The sequence below is a fragment of the Pelodiscus sinensis genome, chromosome 30 (genome assembly GCF_052426305.1).
Source record: "Pelodiscus sinensis isolate ZL-2025 chromosome 30, ASM5242630v1, whole genome shotgun sequence".
NCBI lineage: Eukaryota > Metazoa > Chordata > Testudines > Trionychidae > Pelodiscus > Pelodiscus sinensis.
In genome coordinates this window covers 5,977,042-6,003,471 of record NC_143081.1, presented here as the reverse complement: position 1 = coordinate 6,003,471, position 26,430 = coordinate 5,977,042, and the positions used below count along the sequence as shown (strand labels likewise).

Sequence of the window (26,430 nt, the reverse complement as noted above, 5' to 3'; positions counted from 1 at the left end):
AGGTCCCTGTCCTGTCAGCGTCTGTAACAGTTCAGTTCAGGTGTCATTATAATGAGCATCTAAGTGACTGGGGAGCTTGGATCCCATTTTCAAAGGGGCTTCATTGCTAGGGCTGAGCAGTCTCTGCCTCGCTGAAATTAAACCGACTCCTTTCGAGATTCACTGAAGTGTGTGTGAAAATGTCCCCCACAGTCTCTGATACTGAGCTGGGAAGGGACAGGAAACTTCTGGGCTACATCACCCACATTCAGCCACTAAAGGCAGATTAGAACAGGGTAGAAATGGTCATTAGAGCCCGTCACCAGAGGTGGCGAATGGAGCCATGTCCGACACAGCAGCGCTTTGACAGGCCGGCTGGTTGCTCGCTAGTGACTGTGCTGCTCTGGGGTCCCTGCACCTCACTGGAGGTCAGTGATGTCCCCAGGTGGTTTCTGTCCCTGTTCTATTCTATTGGTTCTGAGACCCCAAGGGGTTGTGACTGGCCAGGAATTGGCTGTGACAATGTCAGTGTCCATGAGTCACTTTGAAGTCGTGGCAACTGGGCAGCTGAATGGTTAATTGTCGCGGGCTGAGGAATGCAACTCGCTTCCCATGATCTGTAGGAAAGGGGAAAGCTCTCCAGCCTTTTAAACCACAAGATGACATTTTCAATGTAAATGCAATGTGAGATCTACCTCAAACTCAAATACCCTTGCCCGACTTCCTTCTCCCCTTCTCTGAGGCCCCGTCCCTGATCCATCCCTTCCCCAAGGCCTCATCCCATAAACTCCATCCTCCTCCCCCCCCTCCCGAATATCATTCACTTTCACCAGGCTGGGGTAGGGGGGTTGGGCTGTGGGCTCTGGTCTTGGGCCAAGAGGTTCAGAGTGTGGGAGGGGACACCCTAAAGTTAGGGAGGCGGGGAGGGCTCTGGGGTGCGTTAGCGAATAGGGCATTTTCCTGGGGCAGGTTTAGGGATGTTGGGTTTATGCCTCACCCACCCCGAGAGGGGCAGGATAGCCAGGAAGAGACTAGCTCCTGCATTTGGAAAGCAGGGTAAGGGACCCTCTGAAGATAGATAGGTGGGGTGGGCTGTGGAGGGGACTGGGATGTTTGCCATTTCCCTGGGGAGCACAGTGTTGGGAGCTTGAGGCAACCCTATGCGTGACCAGACAGCTTATAAGGACCCTCTGAAAGTAGGCCAAAGGGTGAGTGGCTTGGAGTACAGGGCATTTTCCTGGGGAGCAGAGGGTGGTGGGTTCAGGTCCTCTCCAGGCTGGGGATCCAACAAACCTGCCCCAAGGATTGAAGTGGCCCCTGCCTTAGGAAGACAAGATAAGGGACCCTCTGAAGTTATGGAGGTGGGCTCTGGCATGGGCTAAAGCATTAGCCTGGAAAACATAGGACTGGGTGCTTGATCTTCAGCCGCTCTGGGGCTATGTCTACAATGGTGGGTTCTTGTGCAAGAACGACTGTTCTGCAGAGCGTCACACTGCTCACCTGCTCCTGCACAAGAAGATTTACAGTAAGGCCATGTCTACACTGGAATATATGTCTGGTGTCCCTAGAACAGAGAGGCTATGTCTACAGTGGTGGCTTTTTGTGCAAGGGTACTTGTGCAAGAAGTCTTGTGCAAGAACATGTCCACACTGTGATGTGCAAAATGTGCTTTTGTACAAGAACGCCCATGGCAGTGTGGACACTCTCTTGCAGAAGAAAGCTCTGATAGCTATTTTAGCCATAGGGCTTTCTTGTGAAGAAAACCCTGCTGTGCAGCCACACTGCCTTCTTGTGCAAGAAAGCTTACACTTGTAAGAAAAGAGCATAGCTCTTGTGCAAGAGGTCGCCTCTTACTAAGCCGTACTGTAAATCTTCTTGCGCAAAAGTGGGTGGGCAGTGGACACTCTGCAGAAGAACGGCTCTTCTTTTGCAAGAACCCGCAGGTTTAGATATAGCTTCAAGTGTGGGAAGAGAGGGCTTCTGGTGCAAGAGCTACACTCTGTTCTAACAAGTGTAAGAGCTCTTGCGCAAGAGGGCTGTGTGGACACGTGGCAGGGGTTTCTTGTGGCTAAAATGGCCACGAGAGTTTTCTTGCACAAGTGAGCCATGGATGTTTTCTTGCACACTGCCATGGATGTTCTTCCTCAAAAGCACATGGCAGTGTGGACGTGTTCTTGTGCAAGAACCCACCAGTGTAGACATAGCCTGGGAATGGCTGGGGACAGCTGGCCCAGGGATGGAGCAGCAGAGCCAGGTCAGACTCACACCTGCCCTGGTCCCAAGGCCCTCCTCAAAGCAGCTGGCAATTACAGCAGTGGCTCCATGGTTTGAGGTGCTGCCCCTCGGCTACAGACACTGATGCCACAGCTCCCTGATATTGATCAATGGGAGCTGCAGGAGCGGAGTCCGCAGGCAAGGACAGCGTGTGGCGACTCCCTGCTCTGCCTCTCAGGGGCTGCAGGGACATGCCAGCCACGTCCAGGAGCAGCAGTTACTTTTGGTCACGTGTCCATCTTGCCCCGAGAGTGTTGCCTGCAGAGGCTAATGGGGGCCAGGGGCGTGATTAACAGGGGTCAGGGGCCTGGCTAATGGGGGTCAAAGAGAACATGTAAAACATTCCCTGGGTGCACAGCCTAATGAGATGTGCTGCGCATGCCTGTGACGGGAAGCAGTGGGGCATGTAACTGCAGGGCTGGGTCCTAGAGAGAGCCGAATGCTCTGCCTGCAGCACAGTCTGAGGGAAGGGGGTGGAAGAGCAAGTCAGGCCTAGGGGCACCAGTTTAAAAATCCCACCTAGGGCACCATGGATCCTAAGGACGCCCTGAGAGCACACACACGCCATGGATGCTCTTGCACAAAAGCACATGGCAGTGAGGGTGTGTTTGGAGCAAGTGTAGACACAGCCTGGGAGCGGCTGGGGAGCCCTCACCAGCTGGCCCCTGCTCTAGGAGGCAGGATAAGGGACCCCCTGACGTTATGGAGGGGTGCTGGGCTGTGCAAGGGCTGGAGCATTCACACAGAGAGCACAGGGCCTGGCGCTTGATCTTCACCCACGCTGGCCCCACAGTGCTCCTGAGAGCAGCTGCTACGTACTGCAGTGGCCTCACGGTTTGATGTGCTGCCCCTCATCTACAGACAGTTCCCTGGTATTGGTCAATGGGAGGGGCAGGTGTGGTGTCTGCAGGCAAGGACGGCATGTGGACACCCCCTGCTCTGCCTCGCAGGGGCTGCAGGGACATGCCAGCCACACCCAGGAGCAGCAGTTACCACGGGGATAATGACTCCAGACGTGGCAGGTTTGGCATTTTAGAGCTCACTGCTCCAAGAATCACATTTAAACAACCCAGAGAAATGAAAGTGATGTCTGCACAGCCCAGTCAAACCCAAACTAACCCACTTTGCAAGCAGTGAAAGTGGTAACCTCCCCTCTCCCCTCCCCCCCTCCCCGCATACATGATGGGACCAGAGACGAGGGGGAAGGGCAGTGTCTGTGTCTGTGTCTGTGTGTGAGAGAGAGAGAAATGACAGAGACACAGACTGTGAGCGTGGCAGAGATTTGCATTGCCAAGCTCCCTCCATTCCCTTCTCCTGAACCCACACAGAGAGGGGGGAGGAGGGACACCCTGACATCAGCTCCTTTCCTCTTCCCCCTCCCACACCCTGCCCAGCAAGCAGGAGGCTCCCAAGGGAGCGCTCCAAGGCAGAGGGCAGGAGCAGCACGACAGTGCGTGGAAGAGCAATGTTAGTGCCAGCACTTGACAGATTCCTGGCCAAACCAGTCGGGATCCCCTGCCAGAGGCTCCAAGATCTACTGGTAGATCCCCATGGACTGGTTGGTCAGCACTGATTTAAGGGAACTGTGTTTCTGGCTCCTGGGTACCAGAAAAGTCCTGCAGAAGCTTTTCACTCCTCAGTTTGAACAATCTAAATATCAGCCTGACAGTTTGAGGGACTGTCTGCCCCCTTCTTTGCCATTTGCCCCAGCAGAGCAATCCCAGCCTGGCCCACTGGGACCCCACTCAACGTGTCCTGAAGTTTGTATCCTCTGATGTCTTCGCACATTTCATGACTGCCCAGCGCCAGCCTTTCCCCCGCTGACTGGTTTTGTCTCCAGAGCTTTGGAGCTAACAATGCCCAGTGGGACTTGCACAGAGGCACTTGCCTTCCATGTGCCTTGGCTAATTGTCTCTTTCCCTTCCCCCCATGCGGAAAATAGTTCAGTTCCTAATTAAACACCAGTTTGCATGTTGGGAGAGTCTTGTCCCAGGCTGCTCCACTGTCCTCGCACCAACCCCATCTTCATAGAACTCTAGCACTGGAAGGGACCTCGAGAGGTCATCGAGTCCAGTCCCCTGCCCTCACAGCAGGACCCAGTACATTCTAGACAGTCCCTGACACGTGTCTGTCTAACCTGCTCTTAAATATCTCCAGAGATGGGGATTCCACAGCCTCCCTAGGCAACTTATTCCAGTGTTTAACCAACCTGACAATTAAGACATTTTTATTAATGTCCAACCTAAACCTTCCTTGGTGCAGTTTAAGCCCATTGCTTCTTGTCCTATCATCAGAGGCCAAGGAGAACAATTTGTCTCAGTGCAGTGTAGAGCGGAAGAATGACTTCTTGTGTCTTGCTCCCAACACTCATGTTCATCCATCCCAGAATCATGTTTGCCATGTAACACTGCTGGCTCATATTTGGCTCGTGGTCCATTACTTTTGGGTCATTTCCTGTTCAATATGTGTGAAACTGATTGTTGTTTCTCAAAACAGTAAAATTTGAAGCAATGCATTTCAGGGGTGAAACTGATCTAAGAAGAGTTTTGGGAGGGGTTTTTTTTTTTTACTTTTGCTTTCACAAAGGTAATTTTTTTTTCAGCCTCAAGTATGTTTTTCACTTTCAAGGTCACTGAACACCTTCATTCACACAGGTACCCTGACACACACTCATTTGCTACAACTCCTACAGTTTGTGTGTTTAAGAATGCAATCCATAGAAGTGCTTGCAAAATGGATAACGAATTGGTGACTGTTGAAGGGAAATATTTTCCAGTGTGTTTTCAGAACATCCTTCCAAACTTTGATGGGGGGGGGAAATAATGAAAAAAAATCAAAAAGTGAGAAATTTAAAAAATGAATTAATCACCAACGTCTGTTTTAAAAATACAGAGTGGGATTTCCAAAGATTCCTATGGGATTTGAGCATCTGAATTCCATGGGAGGTTTGTACCTAACTTCTTTAGTTTTTTTTTTGAAAATGTGATCCATAAAGAAGATGACCATTTTTCTGTTCAATTTGTTTACATAGCTCAACAAGTCCTAGGAAACTTTTTCCATTTGTAATTTCCCACTGGTATTGGCAGAGCCCAGATGAAACCATCCCACTTAAAAAAACGTATTTATAGAACGGATGCAGGCAAAGTTTATTTCCCAGATGGGCAGAGGCAACATGATAGATAGAGCAACGAAGACTGACAGAGAGTAATTTGGAAAATAAGAGAGGCATTTACTTAATTTGTGATTACAGCATCTGAATCACAGCCAGTCTGAAAAGGTGAGAGCTGTATAACTATGCAGACCTATTCCTACGCTTTGATGTTCCATGGCTCACAATTTCATGGACAAGAAGGGACCATTTTGATCTCTAGGCTGAAATCCTGTGTAACTCTTCACTGGAAAAAAACTCCTACAGCAGAACTTTTAGAAAAAAATCCACTTTTAATTTAAAAGCAGTCCATCACGAGGAATCTATCACAATCCTCTGTAAATTGTTAATTATCTTCCATGTTAAAACGTGCATCTTATGTCTAGTGTGAATTTGTCTTGTTTCAACCACCATTCAGCGGGGCATTTTTGAATGTCTTTGTTAGAAGAGCCAATTTACTCCTGATGTAGGTGCTACGAACGAGCAACCAAGACATTTCTGAAATGTCTCTGTGGGACACGGAATGGATTGAGCTCATTGAGTCTGTCACTAGAAGGCACACGTAAGTGGCACTTTGGTTGCTGTGTTGATGTTGTTGCTCAATGAAAGAGATATAGAAAAAGAATCTGGCAAGGAATACAGAAAGGTGGAGGAAAAAATGTAGCAGTGAAGTTCAATCCAAACAGAACTATGTAAGACTTCGCGGAACCTCAAGTTAGACACACTGAAACAAGAGGTAAGGTGCATGTTTTAAAGAGTGAGAGCTGTTACCAGTTGGGTTAGGGTTCAGGTTGGGATGAGAGAGGTGGTAAATATGCCGTCACATGAACTCTTTACATTGAGTCTGGATGTCTTTCCTGAAGACATCCTCGATTTAAAATCCAAGTTGTGGGTTGAGTTGTGAGTGGTATGGTTTATGTGATGCTGAGAGCAGATTCGATCTTTATTTGGCAACTAATCTGGGGGCAGAAAAAATGAAAGGCAATCCGAGAGGGGTGGCTGTAGGGCACTGATATTTTTACACATTGTATTTTCCTAATACAATGAAAGTACATCTTTTAGAATAAATTTGGGATCATTAAAAGCTTCAAAGTTTCTGAGGTCACACATAGTGGTTGTATTACACAGGTTTCTTGTTGTCACTGATAAAATATTTTATTCTTTACATCTAGCTTGGTGGGATTCTGAATATATTTTCATGGAAAGGTTTGCCAGCCTTGAAATGCTGAAAAATATTATTCCGTGTAAAGCGCATGAGCGGCAATGGGGCATTTGAAAGTGTTTTGTGTGAGATGTTCTACGATGAGTCTTAAGGAAAAGTGAGTTTGAAAAAAAATCTCCAGGTTCCTGGTGAAAAATCAGCAGAACATGAGCCTCGGACAGGCAGAACTGAACCTGGGCATGCGGCTCTACTGTGGGGGTTTTGAACCTGGGGTCCATGGACTCCCAAAGGTTGCATGAAGCCCTGTCAGGGGGTACGTGATGTTCACGTATGTTCAAGTATAGGTAATGTATTGAATTTAGTTATAAAAAATATTATCACCCAGCGGGATAGGTGATGTGTTTAGCTAAGACCAAGGGGTGTGTGGACCGAAAAAGGTTCAGAACCGCTACTGCTTGAGGAAAAGAACAGCTGGGTCCCTGCTGAGGCTGTAGAGCGAGCTCATTCTCTCTCACTCACAGTAGGCGATGTCGGTGCCACTACTTGGGACAATGAACCACACCCAGCAGGTGCGGGGGTCACCCTGTGACCTAACAGGCTGACTGCTTTCTTGGCTGTTAAATCAGGGGAATAGTTACTAGGAGAAGAGGTGTCCTTTCTCCCCTGGATTTGGCACATGCGGAAATCCCACGTCCCGTTTTGCGGTGCCCATCTGAAAAAAGCTACTGAGAAATTAAGGCGTGTTCAGAAATGAGCCACAAGAGTGGCTGAAGCTCTGGGAAGTTTCCTTACAGTAACAGTCTCCAGACGCTCCTCTTAGCAAGGAGAAGCCGGCTGGGTAATTTGATCCTGGCCTGTAGGTACCTACCCGGGGAAGACAGAGCTGGGTCCAGCAGACCGAAATGTCACGTGATGAAATGGCTGGAAGTGGAAGCTAGAACAACAGAGACTGCAGCAAAGGTTCCCAGTTTGGATACTGAGGGGAGTGAGCCATCCGAATAACCCGCCCAGTCCTGTGGGGGATTCTCCTGCTCTGCTGAGATTTAAATCAAGGCTGGACGTGTTCCTGGGGCAGAGGTGGGCAAATACTGGCCTGTGGCTGGGTTCGGTCCCTGGGGGTTAACCCCTGTAGGCCCCGGCCCCACCATATTTACTTGCACCTCTTCAGGTACAGGGAACACTGCGTCCATTGGCCACTGCGAGCTGCGATCTCCAGGACCAGGGGCGGTGCAGGTAAATATGGTAGCAGCAGCCCATCAGGGGCTAACCCTGGTGAAACAGCCCGATTTTACTGCCCCCCCCCCCCGCAGTAGATGATCATTCATGATTTCACTGACCATCCATAACCGCACAATTCCGATGTTTTTCTTCTCCCCTCATTTGAAACTCTTCCCTAGCCCCTCATGTTTTAGTACCCGCTCGGGAACTTTTCCATATTTAATAGAGATTTTTTGGGACAGGACAACCACACCTGCTTGCAATATTCAAGGTGGAGCCGTACCATGGATTTATACTGTGGCATCATGGTATTCACGGCCTTGTTAGTGATCCTTTTGTCCTGTGGTTCAATTTATTTTAGATCCAAGAGAAACCAGCACAGCAGCCCAGAGAGATTAAAGCACTTTCTTATTTATTGCAAGCTCTAAGCAATTAATGCAGTTGTTTAAGTTTTACAGCCTTAAAACCAATGACTGTGCACTTTAACCCTTCAGTACTCTAAATTCTAAAACAATACAGCCCAAAGCAATAAAAAAGTAAGTAATAGAAGATTATTATAATACAATAATTAAGCCTAGTTCGCTTACACTTCATCCATATACCACCTACAGAACCAGGCAGGAGGTAGTGGTCCCTTTGAACAGCAGGCATGGTGAGGGGTCCATTATTTCTAGTTACATCCAAAGCAAGACCTGTGGGTCCATCCTGCTTATTTCCTGCCATTGATTCTTCTTACTAAACCCAATTTATAGCAAAGCGAGACTTGGTGGTTCTAGTCATATCTACCCATCAACTGCATATCGTGTACGATACCTATTATGCCAATATTTAGGAAACATTTTGCTGTGTCAAAATATTGCAAAAGTGCTTAATTAATAATTTTTGGCTGGTTCTGGAATTTTTCTTATCAAAAATTGTATGTACTAGAACCAGGTTGTTAATTGCCCTGGTCTCGCTGTCCTGACTCTCTCCCCACCCTCGCCACTTTTTGGCCTTATTTGCACGTGTCTGTGCATGCACCAGACTTGAGTCAGACCTCGGCTCTGCTTTGTTAGAGATCCAAGGACCGGATGAGGCCTGGCACTGGAGACATTGTTGCTCTGCTCAAGGAAGGGCCATACAGGCTCCCCTACATGTGCCCTGCTGCTTTCCATGTAAAGGAGGAGAACCAGGGGCCAGGCCAAAGGGAAGCTCCTCACCCGGCCCTTACAAGTCCCAGGCCCGCTTGCTTGGCTGGTTTCTCTGCTGGAACTCCCTGTCAAATATTCCCTCCAGCCGATCTCCCCCTCCCTTGTTCAGCTTTTAGCCACCAGGCAGTGATGGGAGTGATTGTCTGAACCAGCCTCTGTCACATCTGTCAAGGAGTCTGTACCCCCTGTCCAAGTCCAGCACCACAGGTTGCCATATTGCAATGAATGTTAGTTATTGCTCCCAGTGACCCTGTTTCTGTCCCACAGACACACCCCATGGCAAGCCAGGAACAAGGAAACCAAACGTCTGTCACAGAATTTATCCTCCTGGGATTCGGGGATCTTCCTGGCCTGCAGGTTCCTCTCTTCTTGCTCTTTCTCGTGATCTACCTGGTGACCATGGCTGGAAACATCGTTGTCATAGTGTTAGTTGTGACTGATCGACACCTCCACACCCCCATGTACTTCTTCCTGGGCAACTTGTCCTGCTTGGAGATCTGCTACAGCTCCACCCTCCTGCTCCAGCTGCTGGCCGGGCTCCTGGCTGGGGACTGGACAATTTCTTTTACAGGGTGTCTCACACAATTTTATTTCTTTGGTGCTCTGGGAGGCTCAGAATGCCTCCTCCTATCAGTGATGTCCTACGACCGGTATCTAGCCATATGCAACCCGCTGCACTACACAGCCCGGATGAGTAGCAGGTCTTGCCTCCAGCTTGCCGGGGGGTCATGGATAGGTGGATTCATTGCTTCTAGTATTACAGCATTGCCATTGTCCCAGTTAACCTTCTGTGGCCCTAATGGTATCGACCATTTCTTTTGTGACTTTATTCCCCTTCTAAAACTCTCCTGCAATCATCCTCTGCTGATGGACACGTTGGCGTTCTCAATTTGCTTGATTTTCGCACTGGTCCCCTTCCTGCTCACCTTGGCGTCTTACATCGGCATCCTCAGCACCATCCTCAGAATCCGCTCCTCCACCGGGAGGCAAAAGGCCTTTTCCACCTGCTCCTCCCACCTCATCGTGGTGAGCATTTACTATGGAGCTCTCATGATTGTCTACATGTTCCCAACCACCGACCTCCTGAGCGACTTCAAGAAAGTTCTCTCTGTCTCCTACACTGTCCTGACGCCCCTGGTCAATCCACTCATCTATGCCCTGAGAAACAGAGAGGTCCAAGAGGCCCTGTGCAAAGCTTGCAGAGAATTAAGAACGTAAGAACACCCACTTTGGATCAGACCAAATGTCCATCTATCCCAGTATCCTGTCTGCCAACAGTGGCCAGTAGCAGGTGCCCCAGAGGGAGAGTACACAAGAGGTAATCCTCACTGATCCTTCCCCTCTCACCCATTTCCAGACAAACAGCGACTAGGGACACCATTCCTACCCATTCTGGCTAATAGACATTCATAGACCTAACCTCGATGAATCTCGCTAGCTCTTTTTGGAACCCTATTAAAGTCCTAGCCTTCACCACATCCTCTAGCAAGGAGTTCCAGAGTTTGACTGTGTGCTGAATGAAGAAAAACTTTTCTTTTTTTTAATCTGCTGCCTATTGATTTCATTTGGTGACCCCTAATCCTTATATTTAGGGAATAAGTAAATAACTTTTCTTTATTTGCTTTTTCCACAGCAGTCATGATTTTATAAACCTCTATCACATCTCCCCTTAGTCTCCTCTTTTCTAAGATGAAAAGTCCAAGTCTTTTTAATCTCTCCTCACATGGGACCCATTCCAAGCCCCTCCTCAGTTGTGTTGCCCTTTTCTTTACCTTTCCTAATGCCGAGAGATCTTTTTTTAGATGAGGCAACTACATCTGTGCTCAGTACTCAGTTAAGGGTTCTAAGATTCTGGCCCATAGGGTTGCGTAGGTGAAAATGGAATAGCTGCAGCAGGGGCTGGGTTAGGGAAACCCGAGGACACCTCCCGCTATTACTGTTCCGCACACACAGCGACACTGAACCTAGTAGAGATTCTACAAGAACCCAGCCTGCACCTCCGCCTTGAGCCGCCTGGGGGCAGCAGTGACCGTGCGGCAGTGTCCTTGCAGCTGAGCGGTCTGCAGCCCGCAGACACCGCCCTGTATCGCTGCTCCAGATACACACAGCGAGAGAGAGCCTAGGAAAGGCTGGACTGAAACTAACCGCGCGGAGAACCGGTCTGGCGTTACTAGCCCCAGAGAGGAGCAGCCGCCAGCCCAGTGTCCCTCTGCCGCGGGAGGTGTTCGCCTCGCCAGGCTGGAAGCGGGACCCATAGACTCGAACACTGGAACTGGAAGGGCCCTGCAAAGACCATCAAGTCCAGACCCCCTCACGGCAGGACCAAGCACCGTCTAGATCCGCGGTGTCCAACGAATTCTGAACTTGCGACCTAGCCACACTCAAGCAGCAGAAGAGAGATTAGAGGTGAGCCTGTTGCACACTACGGATCTAGGTGCACTTAAAAGTAGACGCTGCCCCCGAGGCTTTAGAAGGATTTGATCTTATGCTTTTTGGCTTAGAAAACCAATACTCTGACCCCTGAGCTATAGAGCCCTTCGGGGCTGCTATATCCCGTACTCCCTCTCTCATGTCTCCGACAAGTGAGTGGAACGCCATCCCCTGCCCAGAGCTGCAACCATAGGAGTGGCCACGTTGGGTCAGACCCGAGGTCCTTCTAGCCCACAGTCCTGTTTGCCGGCAGCGGCCAATGGCAGGTGCGTCAGGAGGAATGAACCCAACAGGGAATTAGCAAGTGGCCCGCCCCGCTTGCCAGATACTTTGCAATCGACGGGCAGGGGCACGTCTCTGTGTCCGGGTCGGTGCCCGGGGAACGTTTCCTGCCAAATGTCGGTTCCAGGTGCGCTCGGGCGCCTGCAGAATTCCGGGGGAGCCGAGCCGGGCAGGGAACGGGGGAAGCTCCGTCCCATATCGGGCCTGGCTCCGGGATTGATTCCGCCCCTTGGTCTCTAGGGGGCTCAGGGAGGCGGAGAACGCTGGATTTCCCCGAGTGACTTAGGTCTGGAATCTCAAAGGTGCCGGAGGGAGCCAGGCGCTGCCCCGCTGCCCCGTCCCACCACGTCCCCCGCGGAGATTCCAGTCCCAAGGGAGGAGGAACTAGTGATTTCAGGAGCAGAAATGCCACGTGGGTTGGAAAACGCTTCTGGCAGCAAAGCGCCGTCAGACACCGCCCTTCCCCGGGCTGATACCGCCCGGCGTGTGAGCCGGGGCCATTGCCCCCAGGGCCTGGCTGAGCAGACACTGACTGGGGGTTGAAGGGGGGGGGGAGCAGGGACAGTCCCAGACTCGCTGACCCCTCACTCCTGAAGACTGATCACTGATTCCTACCTGCGCCCGGACAAAACCCGCCTCAGGCTGCGGGGGAGAAATTCTCTGGCAGGGGGCGCTGGTGAGTCGCGGTCCGCACGGAGCAGGCGTTGGGAGCGTCGCAAGAAGGGGCCGGGGTAGAAATGTGGGTTCCCCAGTGAGGGGGAGTGTGACGGGGACAAAGCAGGTGCCTCGCAGCCGCTGCGCATCCCAGTCCGGGTGAGCGGCCAGAAATGGGCCAGCGGCTTGGGCCACTCACCGCATCGAACTCACCGAGCGCAGCGGGAAGCGATCGGGGGGGAGTTACAGACACGGTGCGAACTGGGGCTCGCGTGTCCCAAGCGGCGTAAAGGAGGAAGAATCGCATTATACCGCCCTGAGCCCCCAGGCCTGGAGCTGCAAATCCCGCCGAACCTGACCCGAGAGGAGAAATATTCGCACCTCCGGGGTCCCAACAAACACGGATCCCCCCCCCCCCCCAGTGAGCCGAAACCACTAACGCCTGGGAAAATATTTCCCTTCACCACAGCCGATCCCCAGGAACCCCTAGACATTCATGACGAGCTAAGTGACGTCATTTCTCGGTGTCTCCCCAGAGCTGTGAGAGCCCATCGGGACCCCCCGCGCTGTGCCAGGGGGACGGAGGGGGACGGAGGCTCCTGCCGGAGAGTCCATGGCAGTGACTCGGCTCGTTCAGGGAAGGCGTTTGTGTCTCTGATAAGGCGGGGAATATGCAAATAGCGGTGACCGCTGCCTGCTTAAATCGGTGTCTCTCCCTCCCTAGGCTGCACCCGGAGAGACACCCCGCAGCCCCCGGTGTCTGTGCAGTTACCTGCCAGCTCTGCCCCTCAGCAACTGGGAACATGAAATTTTGGGTCTATTTAGTGTTCGTGGTGGCAGCTTTGACAGGTATTTTCTAGCTAAATACGCTGGAGAGAGGGACGGAGATTTTGTTTTGCATGTTTGATATTAATGCTTCTGTCGCGCCTTTGTTCCCAGGTGCCCGGTCCCAGGTGCAGTTGGTGGAGTCCGGAGGGGATGTGAAGAAGCCCGGAGGCTCTCTGCGCCTCTCCTGCAAAGCCTCCGGCTTCACCTTCAGCAGCTACGGGATGAGCTGGGTCCGGCAGGCTCCCGGGAAGGGGCTGGAATGGCTCGCTTATATCAGTGGCAGCGGGGGTACTATAAACTACCTTGATGCCGTGAAAGGCCGATTCACCATCTCCAGGGACAACCCCAACAACCTGCTGCACCTGCAAATGACCGGCCTGAAGCCCGAGGACACCGCCCGCTATTACTGTGCAGACACAGTGACACGAAACCTATTAATGCTCCTACAAAAACCCAGGCTGCAGAACCCGCGGCGCCTAGCGGGAGCAGCAGAGACACAAACAACCCGGCGCTGGGCACAAAGCGGAGAACAAGCTGCGGTGGGTGAAATACAAACCCGGGGGAGATTTTAACCCTTTCGTTGCCTAGCAACGTCCCCCTTCCCCGTGCGGTTCGCAAGGTCCCACTGAGCCTGCGGGGCGGACATCGCTGGCTGCCTCATCCAGGCCCCTTGAGGCGGGAGCCCTGTTCCCACGGCCCGGCTCGCCTGGTTCATGGGACTCGTTCGTTCCCACGTGGCTTCTTCGCGCCCCTTCCCGCGCAGGGACCCGGCGCTGCGAGGCCAGCTCACTAGAGCGCGGCGGAAGGATTTCAGCAGGGAGAAGGGCGGAACGGCTTTGTGAGGGGCTGGGATGTGCGGCCAGAGGCGGCGGTTTCCTGTTTAAAGCCGCCTGCCTCTGCCGGTCCTACTGCAGCACAGACAACCTGCAGCCTCCAGGTGAGGTGACCAGCTGGGCTCCCGAGCCGCGGGAAGGAGACGGGCAGTTAGGCTGCGCTTGGTTCCTGGTAGCCGCGTGGGAAGGTGTGTTACCCCCTTCGGAGCACTGGGGGCGCCAGGGGAACGATCGTTTCGGTTTTAAGTTATTAAAATCACAGCTTCTGATTGAGTGTCGCACCTAGACTATGTCTGCACTGCCTTCTTTTTTGCACAAGCAATATACAAATGAGGCTAAGCGAGGAATATCCCGGCACCTCATTTGCATATCTAATGAGCCGCCATTTTAGGGGTACAGGCTTTTGCGCAAGAAGGATCTGGCTACACTGGCCCGTTTTGCGCACAAAAAGTCTCTTGAGCAAGGATCTAAACAGGGGCCTATGAGAGTTTTGTCGGGCCCAGGGTAGCACAATTTCAGGGGCCCCTCTTTGGGAGAAAAAATAGAAAAAAGCATAAAATTCGCAAGTTGAAAGCTATTTTCATATTAAGTGTGAATTGGGTAAATTTGATAGAAACTTAATGTAGTTGGATAATTTTTATTTGAATTCTATTGTAATTAATTTTTAAACAAAATTCTGCGTTAATAACTAAACATTTCAATTCCTATTTAAGTCTATCACAGCTGTCTAGCTCTTTGGGCAGCTGGGTCTCTAACAGCCGGTGAGAAAAGGCTTCTCTCCAGCATCAGCCCCTTCTGCAGACCCAGGCACTGGAGCAGCGAGGCGCCCGGGAGCAGGGAAATCCTGACCCGATTTAGAAGGGGCTGGCTGCTGTGTCCGAGCCAGCAGCCTCTCAGGAGCCTGCAGAGCAGCTGGAGGGAAAGGAGCCGGCACCTCAGGCCCCAGGCAGGGTCAGAGGAGGGGCCATAGAGGCTGCCCCGACTGGCCCCTGCCGAGAAAGGGAGCTTGGACACAGCAAACTCGCCTGCCACTACCCGCCCCCCCCTCCCCGCCGCCCCAGGAGTGGCCCGAGCAGAGCTCTCTGCCAGCCTGATTCTGCCCAGCTTGTGGGCTGGGTCCCTCCTGGCTGGGGCTGGGGGAAACCGCCTGGCTCAGTCTCCCTGTGTCCGCACCAAGGCAGCTGTGTGGGCCCCTGGTGCCCGGCTGCTCTACGACTAGGTGCCGGGGCCAGGAAGGGAACAGCCCCCGATGCCCAGCCCCCGCCCAGGCACAGACCAGCTAGTGTGGGGCTCACGGGGCTCCCCCACACCGAGACCGCCCCTTCCCATGCTGGGGCAGAGGACTCTGGCTGCGGAATCGGGCGGCAACTGGGGGTAGCAGATATGGGGTGGGCAGGTCTTGGCACAGCGCCGCGTTGTCGGCTCCTGGCCCTCTCGGTAGAGTCGCTCCCCCCGCCCCCCCCCATGCCAGGCTGCAGAAGCTGCCGCTTTAGTCTGTTTTGCTCTTTCAAGGAGCTGGAATCGTGTCTGGGTCTGCGGAGCTGGGGAAAGGCGCCTCCCGGTCCCCACCCGCCAGCAGAGACCCCCGAGCGCCTGCGGGCCGGCCGGGCTGCTCTAGACAGAACTGCAGAGGCTGGGGGACGCCCTGTGGGACAGGGCCCTGAGAGCGCCCCCCACACGCTCCGGCATCTCCCTGCCCGGCTCCCACCCGCTCCCAGGACCACCTGGCTTCCCTGCGAGGCGCGGGGCAGCGGCGCCCTCTGGTGGCGAGAGCTAGAAAGTGACCACGCTAGCGCGGGGCTTATTGAAACGCGGGGCAAGAGGAGCAGCCGCCCCGCTCGCTCTGCCCTATATTCGCCGCTGATCGCTCCCCTGCTCTGGGCGGGAGCAGCACTTCCACGGGGAATCCCGCGCCAGCCGAGCAAGAAAGTCACAAGGCTCCCGTGTCTGTGTGTGATCGGATCTGAACCAGCAATGGCGTGGAGCGCGCATCTCTGCTGTTTCATGTCCCACGTTTTTTTCGGAGGCCAAGCCCCACACAGAGGTACAGTGGGGAAGGGCCCGTGCTGGAGGGAAATCCGGGTTGTTAACATCAGCCGGGGCGTGGATGGGACAGCGTGGGAGGATGTCGAATGGAACACGCGTGGCCGTGGGAATGGGAATGTGGCTGCAGCGAGACGGTTCTAGTGCCTGGGAACGGAATTGTTTTATTATTTGTTAGTTTGTTTTGTTATTATTTAGTAGCACCAGTGCTATTGGGATCCCTCAATGTTACACCGCGGGGACGTGTTCTGAAAACCGCCGCTTTCCTACCGCAGAAGAGTTTTGAACATGACAAGGGAAAAGCTTCTGTCTGCACTTTGCGTCTTACAGATCATGAACTAAGGAAATGATCTTGATGTTGATCCTCACACGACCCCGCCCCCCGCCTCGAAGCTTTTTCTACCGGGGAGCCCCGCAGCTGCTTCAAGACACGAACCCGGCTCAGCTAAGGGCACGTTCAGGCCCAAATCCTCTCCGCGAGGCGGAAATCTCCCCTCCCCGAGGGATTGCGGCCCGGTGTCCCCGTGGGCACGGCCCCTCCCCAGACCCGGAGCCGGGATCGCTCCTTTTCACAGGGGGGCAAACTGCAGTCCTCGGGCCCGAATTGCACCAGGTCTCGCGGGATTTGAAGAGGAGATTCAGGCCTCCACATCGATTGGGCCTCGCACCGCCGAATGCAACGATGAAGGGTCAGCTGGGACCTCTCTGCCCAAGTACCTCGAAACCTCTGCTCTGTAGCTGCCTGGGGAATCAGACAGGCACCGGCTGGGGTTCTCAGAATCAGCCGGGTGCCTAAGTCCCATAGATCTCAATACAGGCTAAGTGTTCCGGTATTCTTAAAAATCCCGCTAAGCATACACTTGGGGACGGAGAAGAGCTCGAAGTCTTTTAAGTGCCAAGTGCTCCTCACAGGGCAGGGTCAGTGCGGAGGAAACTTCTCGTGCTCCTCTGCCCCTGGTTGGCCTGGGGACGGGGGAGCTTCTGGGCCTCCGGGAGGCCGCATCCGCCCGCGAGGGCCGTTTTGCTCACTCCTGAGCTAAAAGGGCGAAGAGGGGGAATCGTTTCTCTGGTTACTGAAGGGACAGATCCGCACGGGGGCAGCAAAGTGTCACGGTCGCTTCGGAAACGTTTCTTCCCAGAGACCGATTCGGAGAATAATCACCAGGAATTATTGGCCTCAACTCTGCAGGCTGGGATGGATTTTCAGTGTGAGGCTCTGCCCAGCCTAATCCCTTCCCATTCAGCACGAGTTCGGTGCCCAGCGCCCCAGGGAAGTTCGGAGATCGCCGCTCACAGGCAGATTTCCCCGCTGGAGAGTGCCCGTGTTTACACATTACTGGACTCTGTGTTATGTCGGTTTCACATCCATTGGGTGTGACATTGTGACAGCCCGACACTGGGCACCGTAACATTCAGCTTCACCAATTGTCCCTTAGGACACACGGGCGCTCCGCTGAGGTGAAAGTAGTTACAGTGTTGTCCTAGTTCTGGGACCAAATTCCATAGATCTGCTCTGGCCTCCTCCGTGGCTGTGTCCCGCCAGATTCCGAGGCCATTTATTTGTCCAGGCGGGCACAGCCGAGGTTTCGTCAAACGATGTAGCCCCGCCCACATGCAAATGAAGCAGGAAAACTGACACAAAAACAGCCAGGATCCCTCGCTAACAGGCAGAGGGTTTCTTGCTTTGCAGCACACAAGGTGGGAGAGGAGAATATAACAATGGTCGGTCTGGGGTTCTGTTTTGTTCTGGCGGCTCTCTCAGGTAAAGGGATGGATGCGAGTCCCTGCTGGGTACAGCTGGGCTAGGGGAGCAAAGATGGTTTGAAGGTGAAGCCCTAGGAGGTGGATCAGGAACTTTGGATTCTAAATCCTAGCTCTGAGCACATCGCAAAGTGTGGAATTTGAAAGACTAGTAGCCTATTTTAATGCCAAATTTTGATTATTTTGTGTCAGGAATCCGGTACGCAGCTCTGAAAAACCTCCAGCCCAGTTCATGTCTCAGTTTCCCTCTGAAAATCGTGTAACTGTACTTCCCTACTGCACAGGAATATTGCGGGAACAGATTCTTCCTATAAAAAGCCAGACAAGAGACTGTCCTGAACAAGGCAAGCGCTTGGATAAGGGAAGAGGAGGAATAGAATGGAATTAATGGAATTTCTCTTGGTTTTTTTATTCACAGGTGTTAGTTCCCAGGTCCAGCTGACCCAGTCTGGGGCAGAAATCAAGAAGCCCGGAGAGTCCGTGAAGCTGACATGTAAAACCTCCGGCTACACTTTTACGAGCTATCACATTAACTGGGCACGGCAGGCTCCCGGGAAGGGCCTGGAGTGGGTCGGACGGATCAATCCAAATAGCGGTGGCACTGACTATGCCTCGGCCTTCCAGGGGCGAGTCACCATCACCAGGGACAACTCCATAAGCACGGCCTGGCTGCAGCTGGGCAGCCTGCGAGCCGATGACACCGCCACGTATTACTGCGCTCGATACACAGTGACACAAACCGCATCTACAGCCCTTCACAAACCTCCAGTGAGAGAACCCAGGCCCTGCCAACCCAGGTGTCCTTCCAACATTGGAGCCTTTCAAAGCAACAAATCGTTCTGTGGCACCACTCCCGAGAGCATTTGCCCAGGTCAACAATCCGGGGTAATTTCTCCCCGAACCTCATCGGCTCCCAACTCACTTTGGCCTCCTGGGAATTAGATTTTTCTTGCTGCAGCGCTAAGTCACTTTTCCAAACATGAATTAGGCTTCTGGGAGAGTCACCTGTGACAGCAGCAATAGAACCGTGAGGAAATATCCTTAGTATGAGACGATGGGGGACTGGGGGGGGGGGTCTTTCAATATCTCCCGCTGAAGCTGTTCCTCAGGGAGTAAATGAATACTCATTAAGGCTGAAAGAGGAGAGGGTGTCTACACTCCCCCTGCTCTCATACCAGTTTGCGGAGAGATGATCCTGGCTGTATCGTTTCTCAGGCAAGTGTTCTAACCACTAGTTTAAAGGAAGCACCAACTCCTTCCTTGGCGCAGGGAGCTTGGCGGTGTTATTAAGTATCCACCGAGGCACCGACCTCCAGGAAGGGGCTGTGAATCCCAACTGGAGTATGGTACCTAACTCACTTTCACCGGTGGGACTCCAACCTTCCTTGGAATTTGTTAAAACTAGAAGCTGCGCAAGGCAGACCCCCACCCACCGGGCTGGCATTTGTAGATCCCCTACCAATCCCCTCACTCTCCGCGTAACCAACATGAGCTGTGATCCCCGGTACTTGAGCAGAAAAATACGGCACTTCGGGGGGCCCCAAAGTGCTGACTCTGGGACACCGAATCCGGCTCGCGGGCCAGTATTTGACCACCGCTTGTCTGCAGCAGGTTACAAGCAGGTCACACACACACACGTGTCTGTTGTTGGCAGCCCTGGTACCTGATTGTCATCGAACTCGGAAGCTCTTTCTAAGGAGCGGTCAGTGCTATTATGCCTCGTTTCACAGATGGGAAAACAGGTACAGGGAGCGGAAGGGACTTTCCTACAATCATCCGGCAGCCAAGGGAAAACCACGATCCGCATCCAAGTCTCCTGGTCCTCACAGACTAGGTCGATAGATAGATAGATAGATAGATAGATAGATAGATGTGTTTGCAGATGGATGGATGGATAGTAAGAGACAGACAGGTCGGACATATAGGGATGGTCAGACAGCTAGGGACCGCATGTCACTAAAATGGCAGGGGGAACACGCCCTACTCACCCCTGACTGTCTCAGGCGCCGGGCACCCTCCATTCATGGCCCACTTTTTTTTCGGAGGCCAAGTACCCTACAGAGCCTGTATGAACAGAGCAGCTGCAGCTCGAGATGGGATCGATTGGCCACTAGGTGGCAGGCGACGACCGTCAATGGGCGGGGAGGAGGCTCTTCCAGGCTTCACCTGGTGCCGATCCCCCTTATTCCACCCCGAGGAGTCTTACGGAGCGTGTAGCTGAAAGACAGCCCAGCCCCACTGCCTCAGGGCCGGCTCTCCGCTGACTCTTAGCAGTAAGTCTCCTGCCGGTCCCGGCAGGGCGCTGGGCACTAGGGTTCATTGTGCGCTCATTAGAAGTAAGTTCTCTGACTCAGTTTCCTCTGTAAAGCTCGCCCCTCCCCCCGCCCTGCAACTCCGGGAGCAGAATCCGCCGTCCGGATGGGGTTGTGCAGCGCCAGGCAAACCCCGCAGGCAGTGGCGGGGGAAGAAGAGGAAGGAGCCAGCACCCCCGGGCAAACACGAGTGTCTGGCGCCTTTGCTCTGCGGCCAGCAGGGGCGGTCTCGGAACTGGGGACTCGAAGCTGGAGCAGCGGTCCCTGGAGCCGCGCAGGGGAAGCGGGGCCCCGCTGGGGCTGGGTCGGGGCTCCGGGCCAGAGGGCACCGGGCTGGGGGAGGTTCCTGGCCTCTGCTTGTCTCCACTCGCGCTGTCGTGATGGGGGGTGTTGCACTCGCAGTGACACTCGGGCGTTGGCAGATCCCTGGGAGGAGCAGAGACTCAGGAGAGTGGGGAGCTCCCGAGGGTTTCCCTGGGGCACAGGCAAGAGCAGCGCGTGGGAACGTCGGACTCGGCAGGGCGCGCCGTGGGGCCGGGAACCCACCCGGGAAATGAGAAAGGCCCGAGTCTCCCAGCCCCGCTACTGCAGCACCCGCCAGAGGACCCGGGCCCCTTTACACCGTCCAGGACCTTCGGAGCTAGGATCGAATTGACCGTCTGTGGGATCCAGGCACCGAATCGCATTGAAGATTCGCACCCCAGGGCCGAAGCAGCGATTCCCACCAAATCTGCACAGAGGGAAATGTTCTCACCTCCGGGCTCACAATAAACACGGACCCCCCCCCCCCCCACATCACCACGTGGGCCGAAGCCACTAACGCCAATTAAACTATTTCCCTTCCCCACAGTCGATTCCCAGGCAACCCCTAGACACGAAAGGCGAGCTACGTGACGTGCTTCCCCAGCGCTGTGAGAGCCCATCGGGACCCCCGTGCTGTGCCAGGCGCTGCACAAACACACAGAGAGGGGGAAGGAGACTCCTTCTGCCGGAGACTCCATGGCAGTGACTCGGCTCGTTAAGGGAAGGCGTTTGTGTCTCTGATAAGGAGGGGAATATGCAAATGGCGGTGACCGGTGCCTGCTTAAATCGGTGTCTCTCTCCCTAGGCTGCACCCGGAGAGACACCACGCAGCCCCGGTGTCTGTGCAGTTACCAGCCACCTCTGCCCCCCAGCAACGGGGAACATGAAATTTTGGGTTTATTTAGTTTTCTCTGCGGCAGTTTTTCCAGGTATTTTCTAGCTAAATACACTGGAGAGGGGACGGATAATTTGTGTTTGCGATTTTGATACTTATGTTTGTATCGTGTTTGTTCCCAGGTGCCCGGTCCCAAGTGCAGCTGGTGGAGTCCGGAGGGGATGTGAAGAAGCCCGGAGACTGTCTGCGCCTCTCCTGCAAAGCCTCCGGCTTCACCTTCAGCAGCTACGGGATGAGCTGGGTCCGGCAGGCTCCGGGGAAGGGACTGGAGTGGGTCGCTGTTATCAGTGGTGATGAGAGCTATATACGCTACCTGGATGCGGTGAAAGGCCGATTCACCATCTCCAGGGACAACGGCAACAACCTGCTGCACCTGCAAATGACCGGCCTGAAGCCCGAGGACACCGCCCGCTATTACTGTGCGGGAGACACAGCGACTCGAAACCTATTGATGCTCCTGCAAAAACCCAGGCTGCAGAACCCGCGGCCGCCACGCGGGGGCAGCAGAGACTCGAACAACCGGGCGCTCGGCACAGAACTGAGAAGGCGCCTCCAGGCAAATAAAACAGAAACCTGCCGCGGGGCTTTAACCCTTTCACTGCCCAGCCGCGTCCCCTGTTTGCAGCCAAAGTCCCGCTGGGCCGGTGGGGCAGACACCGCTCGCCAGCGCTGGGAGCTGATTTACCCCCCTCGGGGGAGGGGTCTCCCAAGGTTTGTGCTTGGACATGAACTGCAGATTCGTACCGTGTCGTTATTCCCGATGTCCGGTCCCAGGTGCTATTGGGGCGGGGGAGGGAAGGAGTTTGTCTCCTCCTCCCTGGTGAAGCCTCCGGATTCCTGTTCAGCTGCACAGGAAGTGAAGAGCCCCTGATAGTCCCGAGCTCCATGTTGCCCCAAAGGACTTTGGGAGCCGGACCCTGAGCAAGGAGCAGGAGGCCTCGGCTGGTGCTCGTGTCTCTCCTGCTTCTTCCTACATTTCTTCAGCCTTCACTTTCCATCCTCCCCGCGTCTGTCTGCACCAAGTTCCAAGCCACAGCAGGTCACGTAGGGTATTTATCTCCCCAGTGTGTCCATGGACCAGCCCCGCACACGTGTCTGTTCCTAGCAGCCCTGGTACCAGCTTCTCATCGGACGTGGAAGCTCTTTCTAAGGATCGGTCAGTGCTATTATCCCCGTTTGGCAGAGGATACCCAGGGAACGGGACCCACAGCTCCTGAGTCTGAGACTCAAGGCCGGCTCTAGGTTTTTTTGCTGCCCCAAGCATAAAAAAAAATTGTCCACCCCTTAGCCTGTCTCTGCAGGACAGGCACCGAGGTGGAAAGCGCCCCTTTCACTTTGCGGCTCTTTGACTCCCACCACGCCCTCCGGCAGCCTACGTCCTGTCTCCCCTCCACACACATCCCGACACCCCCCCCCACCCACCCACCCACCCACCCACTCACCGAACTCAGTTTCCACCTTCTTTCCCCTCCCAGGCAAACCCAACCCCTCAGTAACTGGATCCAGTCCGCCCCCTTCTCTCCTCCACCTAGGCCTGGCCCTGTAACCGGATTACATCTGTGCTGTGCTGTATCCTGGAGAAGCAATAAACTCCCTCTATTCTACTGGCTGGTGGAGTCTGTTCATGCCACTACAGGGGTGCAGGAGGCAGGGGAACCCCGACGCCCCACCACACAGGAGTCTCACAACCTGTCTGACAGGTTGCCTCCCAGGGAGAGAGACAAAGGAAGGAAGGCAGAGACCAATCCCTGTCTGGGGGACAGGGCTGGAAGAGAATCAGTTTCTGTCTGGGAAGCCGGGGAGAAGGGGCTAGGGAGGGAGCTGGGATGTTAGGGCCCAGCCACCCCGCATCTCGGGGGGGGGGGAGGGGCTGAGGCCTCCTAGCCCCAGTTCTTGTAACCAGATGACATCTGTGCTGTGCTGTATCCTGGAGAAGCAATAAATTCCCTCTATTCTACTGGCTGGTGGAGTCTGTTCATGCCACTAGGGGGTGCAGGAGATGGGGAAACCCCAACGTGTCATCACAACTGCATACCCAGATTCTGTGAAAGGCTGATTCACAATCTCCAGGGACAACCCCAACAACCTGCTGTCCCTGTAACTGACTGGCCTGAAGCCCGAGGAGACCGCCCGCTACTACTCTGTGGGAGAGACACAGTGACATCAAACCAGTTTGTGATCATGCAACAACCCAGGCTGCAGAATCGCCCTTCCCCCCACAGCCAGGAGGGGGAGCAGAAGCACACAGACCACAAATCCCAGGCCAAGCCGGTTCCCCCAGGATGCCAGCCTAGAGGCCTGTTCTCTGGCTTCTCCTCCCTCCACTTACAGACGCCACCTGTCATGTGAGCTGATGTGAAATCTCCCTGTGAATGGAGACCTGTCCCCGAGGGGACATCGCTGTGAGTAACGTAGTGGGGGCTGCGTTCACTCTCATACCCACTCTGGCTCACTCTGGTTTTGCATTGTTGTGCCCTTTGTGATTCCCACTGTCTGGTGCTGCTCTGCAGTGACTGTGTGTGTGTGTGTGTGTGTGTGTGTGTGTGTGTGTGTGTGTGTGTGTGTGTGTTTGTTTCCTGCTCACTGTCCTCTCCTGGGAGTGTCCAGGGACCAGGTCCACAGAGAGACTGTCAATGGCTAAATCATCCCTCACTTTCTTTCCCTGTCCCCACGTGTCCTCTCTCAGGTGCAGCTGGTCCAGTCCAGCCCAGACGTGGTGAAGCTTGGAGAGACCCTTGTCCTGACTTGCATTCTCTCTGGAGTCTCTATGACACTGGGTATTATTTCTGGTATTGGAGCTGGCAGCCCACCAGGCAAGGGCTGGAGTGTGTGGGACATAACCCCCATCACCACCAAGTCCTGTGCTTTGGATGATTTTGTTAGTTTTTTTTAAAGCCTCATCTACTTCTGTCTGTAGTGGACCCCCAGCATGACATCTCCTTTGCTTCGTACCCCTTTTAACCTAACCCAGAGACTCTCAGGAAGTCTGTCTCTTATGTCCATCTCAACCTCAGTCCAAGTATAAGCATCTTCAAAATAGAAGGCAACATCTCCTCCCATTTCCCTGCCTACCCTTCCTGAGCAAGCTTGGCCCTTCTATACTCATAGTCCAATCGTGTGTGTAGGAGAAAGAAAGAGCCTGAAGCATGGGCCTGGTGCTTGAACCAAAGGGAGCCAGAGTTATACTATGAGTTAGATAGGCTGTGGCAAAAGCCGATGTTTTCCTGCAAGTCAGTTTCTCTCACACTAGAACTGTTGGCTCTGCTAAAAAGCATATGAAATATGTAAATACATCCCCCCAGAATGGTACAAGGACACCCCAACTTAGTACTTCATAAAACAGTTTAAAAACACCAGGGCTGTGTCTGGACTGGCCAGTTTTTCCGGAAAATCAGCCGCTTTTCCAGAAAAACTTGTCAGCTGTCTACACTGGCCGCTGGAATTTCTGCAAAAGCACTGACTTCCTACTGTAAGAAATCAGTGCTTCTTGCGGAAATACTATGCTGCTCCCTTTCGGGCAAAAGTCCCCTTTGCACAAAACTTTTGCACGAAAGGGCCAGTGTAGACAGCTGAGATTTATTTTCTGCAAAAAAGCCCCGATTGCAAAAATGGCGATCAGGGCTTTTTTGCGGAAAAGTGCATCTAGATTGGCCCTGGACACTTTTCCGCAAAAAGTGCTTTTGCGGAAAAGCGTCCGTGCCAATCTAGATGCTCTTTTCCGAAAATGCTTTTAACGGAAAACTTTTCTGTTAAAAGCATTTGCGGAAAATCATGCCAGTCTGGACATAGCTCAGGGCTATGTCTACACTCGCGGCTTCTTGCACAAGTATGGCTGTTCTTGCGCAAGAATCCGCAGAGCATCCACACTGCCTGCCCGCTCTTGCAGAAGGAAATTTACAGTACGGCGGTAAGAGAGGGCTTCTTGCGCAAGAGCTATGCTCTTTTTTAACAGGTGTAAGCCCTCTTGTGCAGGAGCTCTTGCACAAGAGGGCAGTGTGTACGCTTGGCAGGGATTTCTTGTGCAAGAAAGCCCTCTGGTTAAAATGGCTGTTGGAGCTTTCTTGCACAAGAGATCATCCACACTACCATGGGAGCTCTTGCGCGAAAGCACGGCACGCAGTGTGGACATTTTCTTGCACAAGACTTCTTGCACAAGAACCCTTACGCAAGATGTTCTTGTGCAAGAAGCCGTGAGTGTGGACACAGCCCAGGAGTGAAAGCAGAATGATGGGTGCTGAATGCTTGGGGAGGGAAGTACAAGGGGAGGTACAAAATGTGTCATTAACGAGTAAGATGATTCTAGGGTGTGTATCAGATTGTTTCTCTCTTCTATAAATGTTGGGGAACCTCAATTTAACTCCTTGGGCCGGCCTAGGGGACAATAGTGAAATCCATACTATCGACTGAGCCGGGTCCATTGTCACAGGTACAAACACACAGAGGCTCAGAGGCCATCTGGCTACCGACAACTATTAATGTGCTTCATTCAACAGGAAACCTGACTTGGGTGCCATCCTATCTCATCCGAGTCAGAGAGCACTGGGGACTCTCATGAGGTCTATTATGCTAGCTAGCTGTGCAGAGCTGGCATGATATACTGAGGGAGCATACAAAAACACATACAACCAAACTTTTATCATCACTGACAGAGCAGGACAGCTGTCAGGATGTCACACCAGTGAATCCTGAACTTACTGCATCACTGTCCTGACCGATTACATTGTGCATGATCCCACTAAGTCTGTGTGATACCAGCTATGTCATAGTTGTGTTTATTTACTAGCACGTCAAGTTCTTCCTGATTATTCCCCATACTTTTTAGCATTTACATACAGGCATCTAAGGTACTTACCTGTGAGTTTTGGTCACCTTCCCCCATCAAACCTAATTTAGAGTTCTCCTCGCTAGGTGAATCTCTAGGACAGCATCTCCCACTCCCTCTGGTCTAGGGGCAGTGGAAATTCCTACCACTGACTGAGCAGGTCCATTGTCGGACGCTTACATGTCTTAGTGCTCCTGTACGTTCTATGGCACAACAGGCCTGTGCTGTGTTGCTGTGCAGCTGGCTGAATGCTCTTGCTACTGACCCACAGTCTAGCGCAGGGGTGGCCAACCCGC

The 26,430-nt window shown here is 53.3% G+C and overlaps 2 protein-coding genes across 2 annotated transcripts in view; one reads left to right on the top strand and one right to left on the bottom strand.

The window, feature by feature from the left end:
* The window catches only part of LOC149521034 (leukocyte immunoglobulin-like receptor subfamily A member 3), a 1,043,054-nt gene that overhangs the window by 93,760 nt on the left and 922,864 nt on the right, over positions 1-26,430 (bottom strand). The window lies entirely within an intron of this gene.
* Positions 9,248-10,189, top strand: LOC142821137 (olfactory receptor 10A7-like). The gene has a single exon (XM_075911936.2). It carries the CDS (start codon positions 9,248-9,250, stop codon positions 10,187-10,189), a length of 942 nt encoding a protein of 313 aa, XP_075768051.2.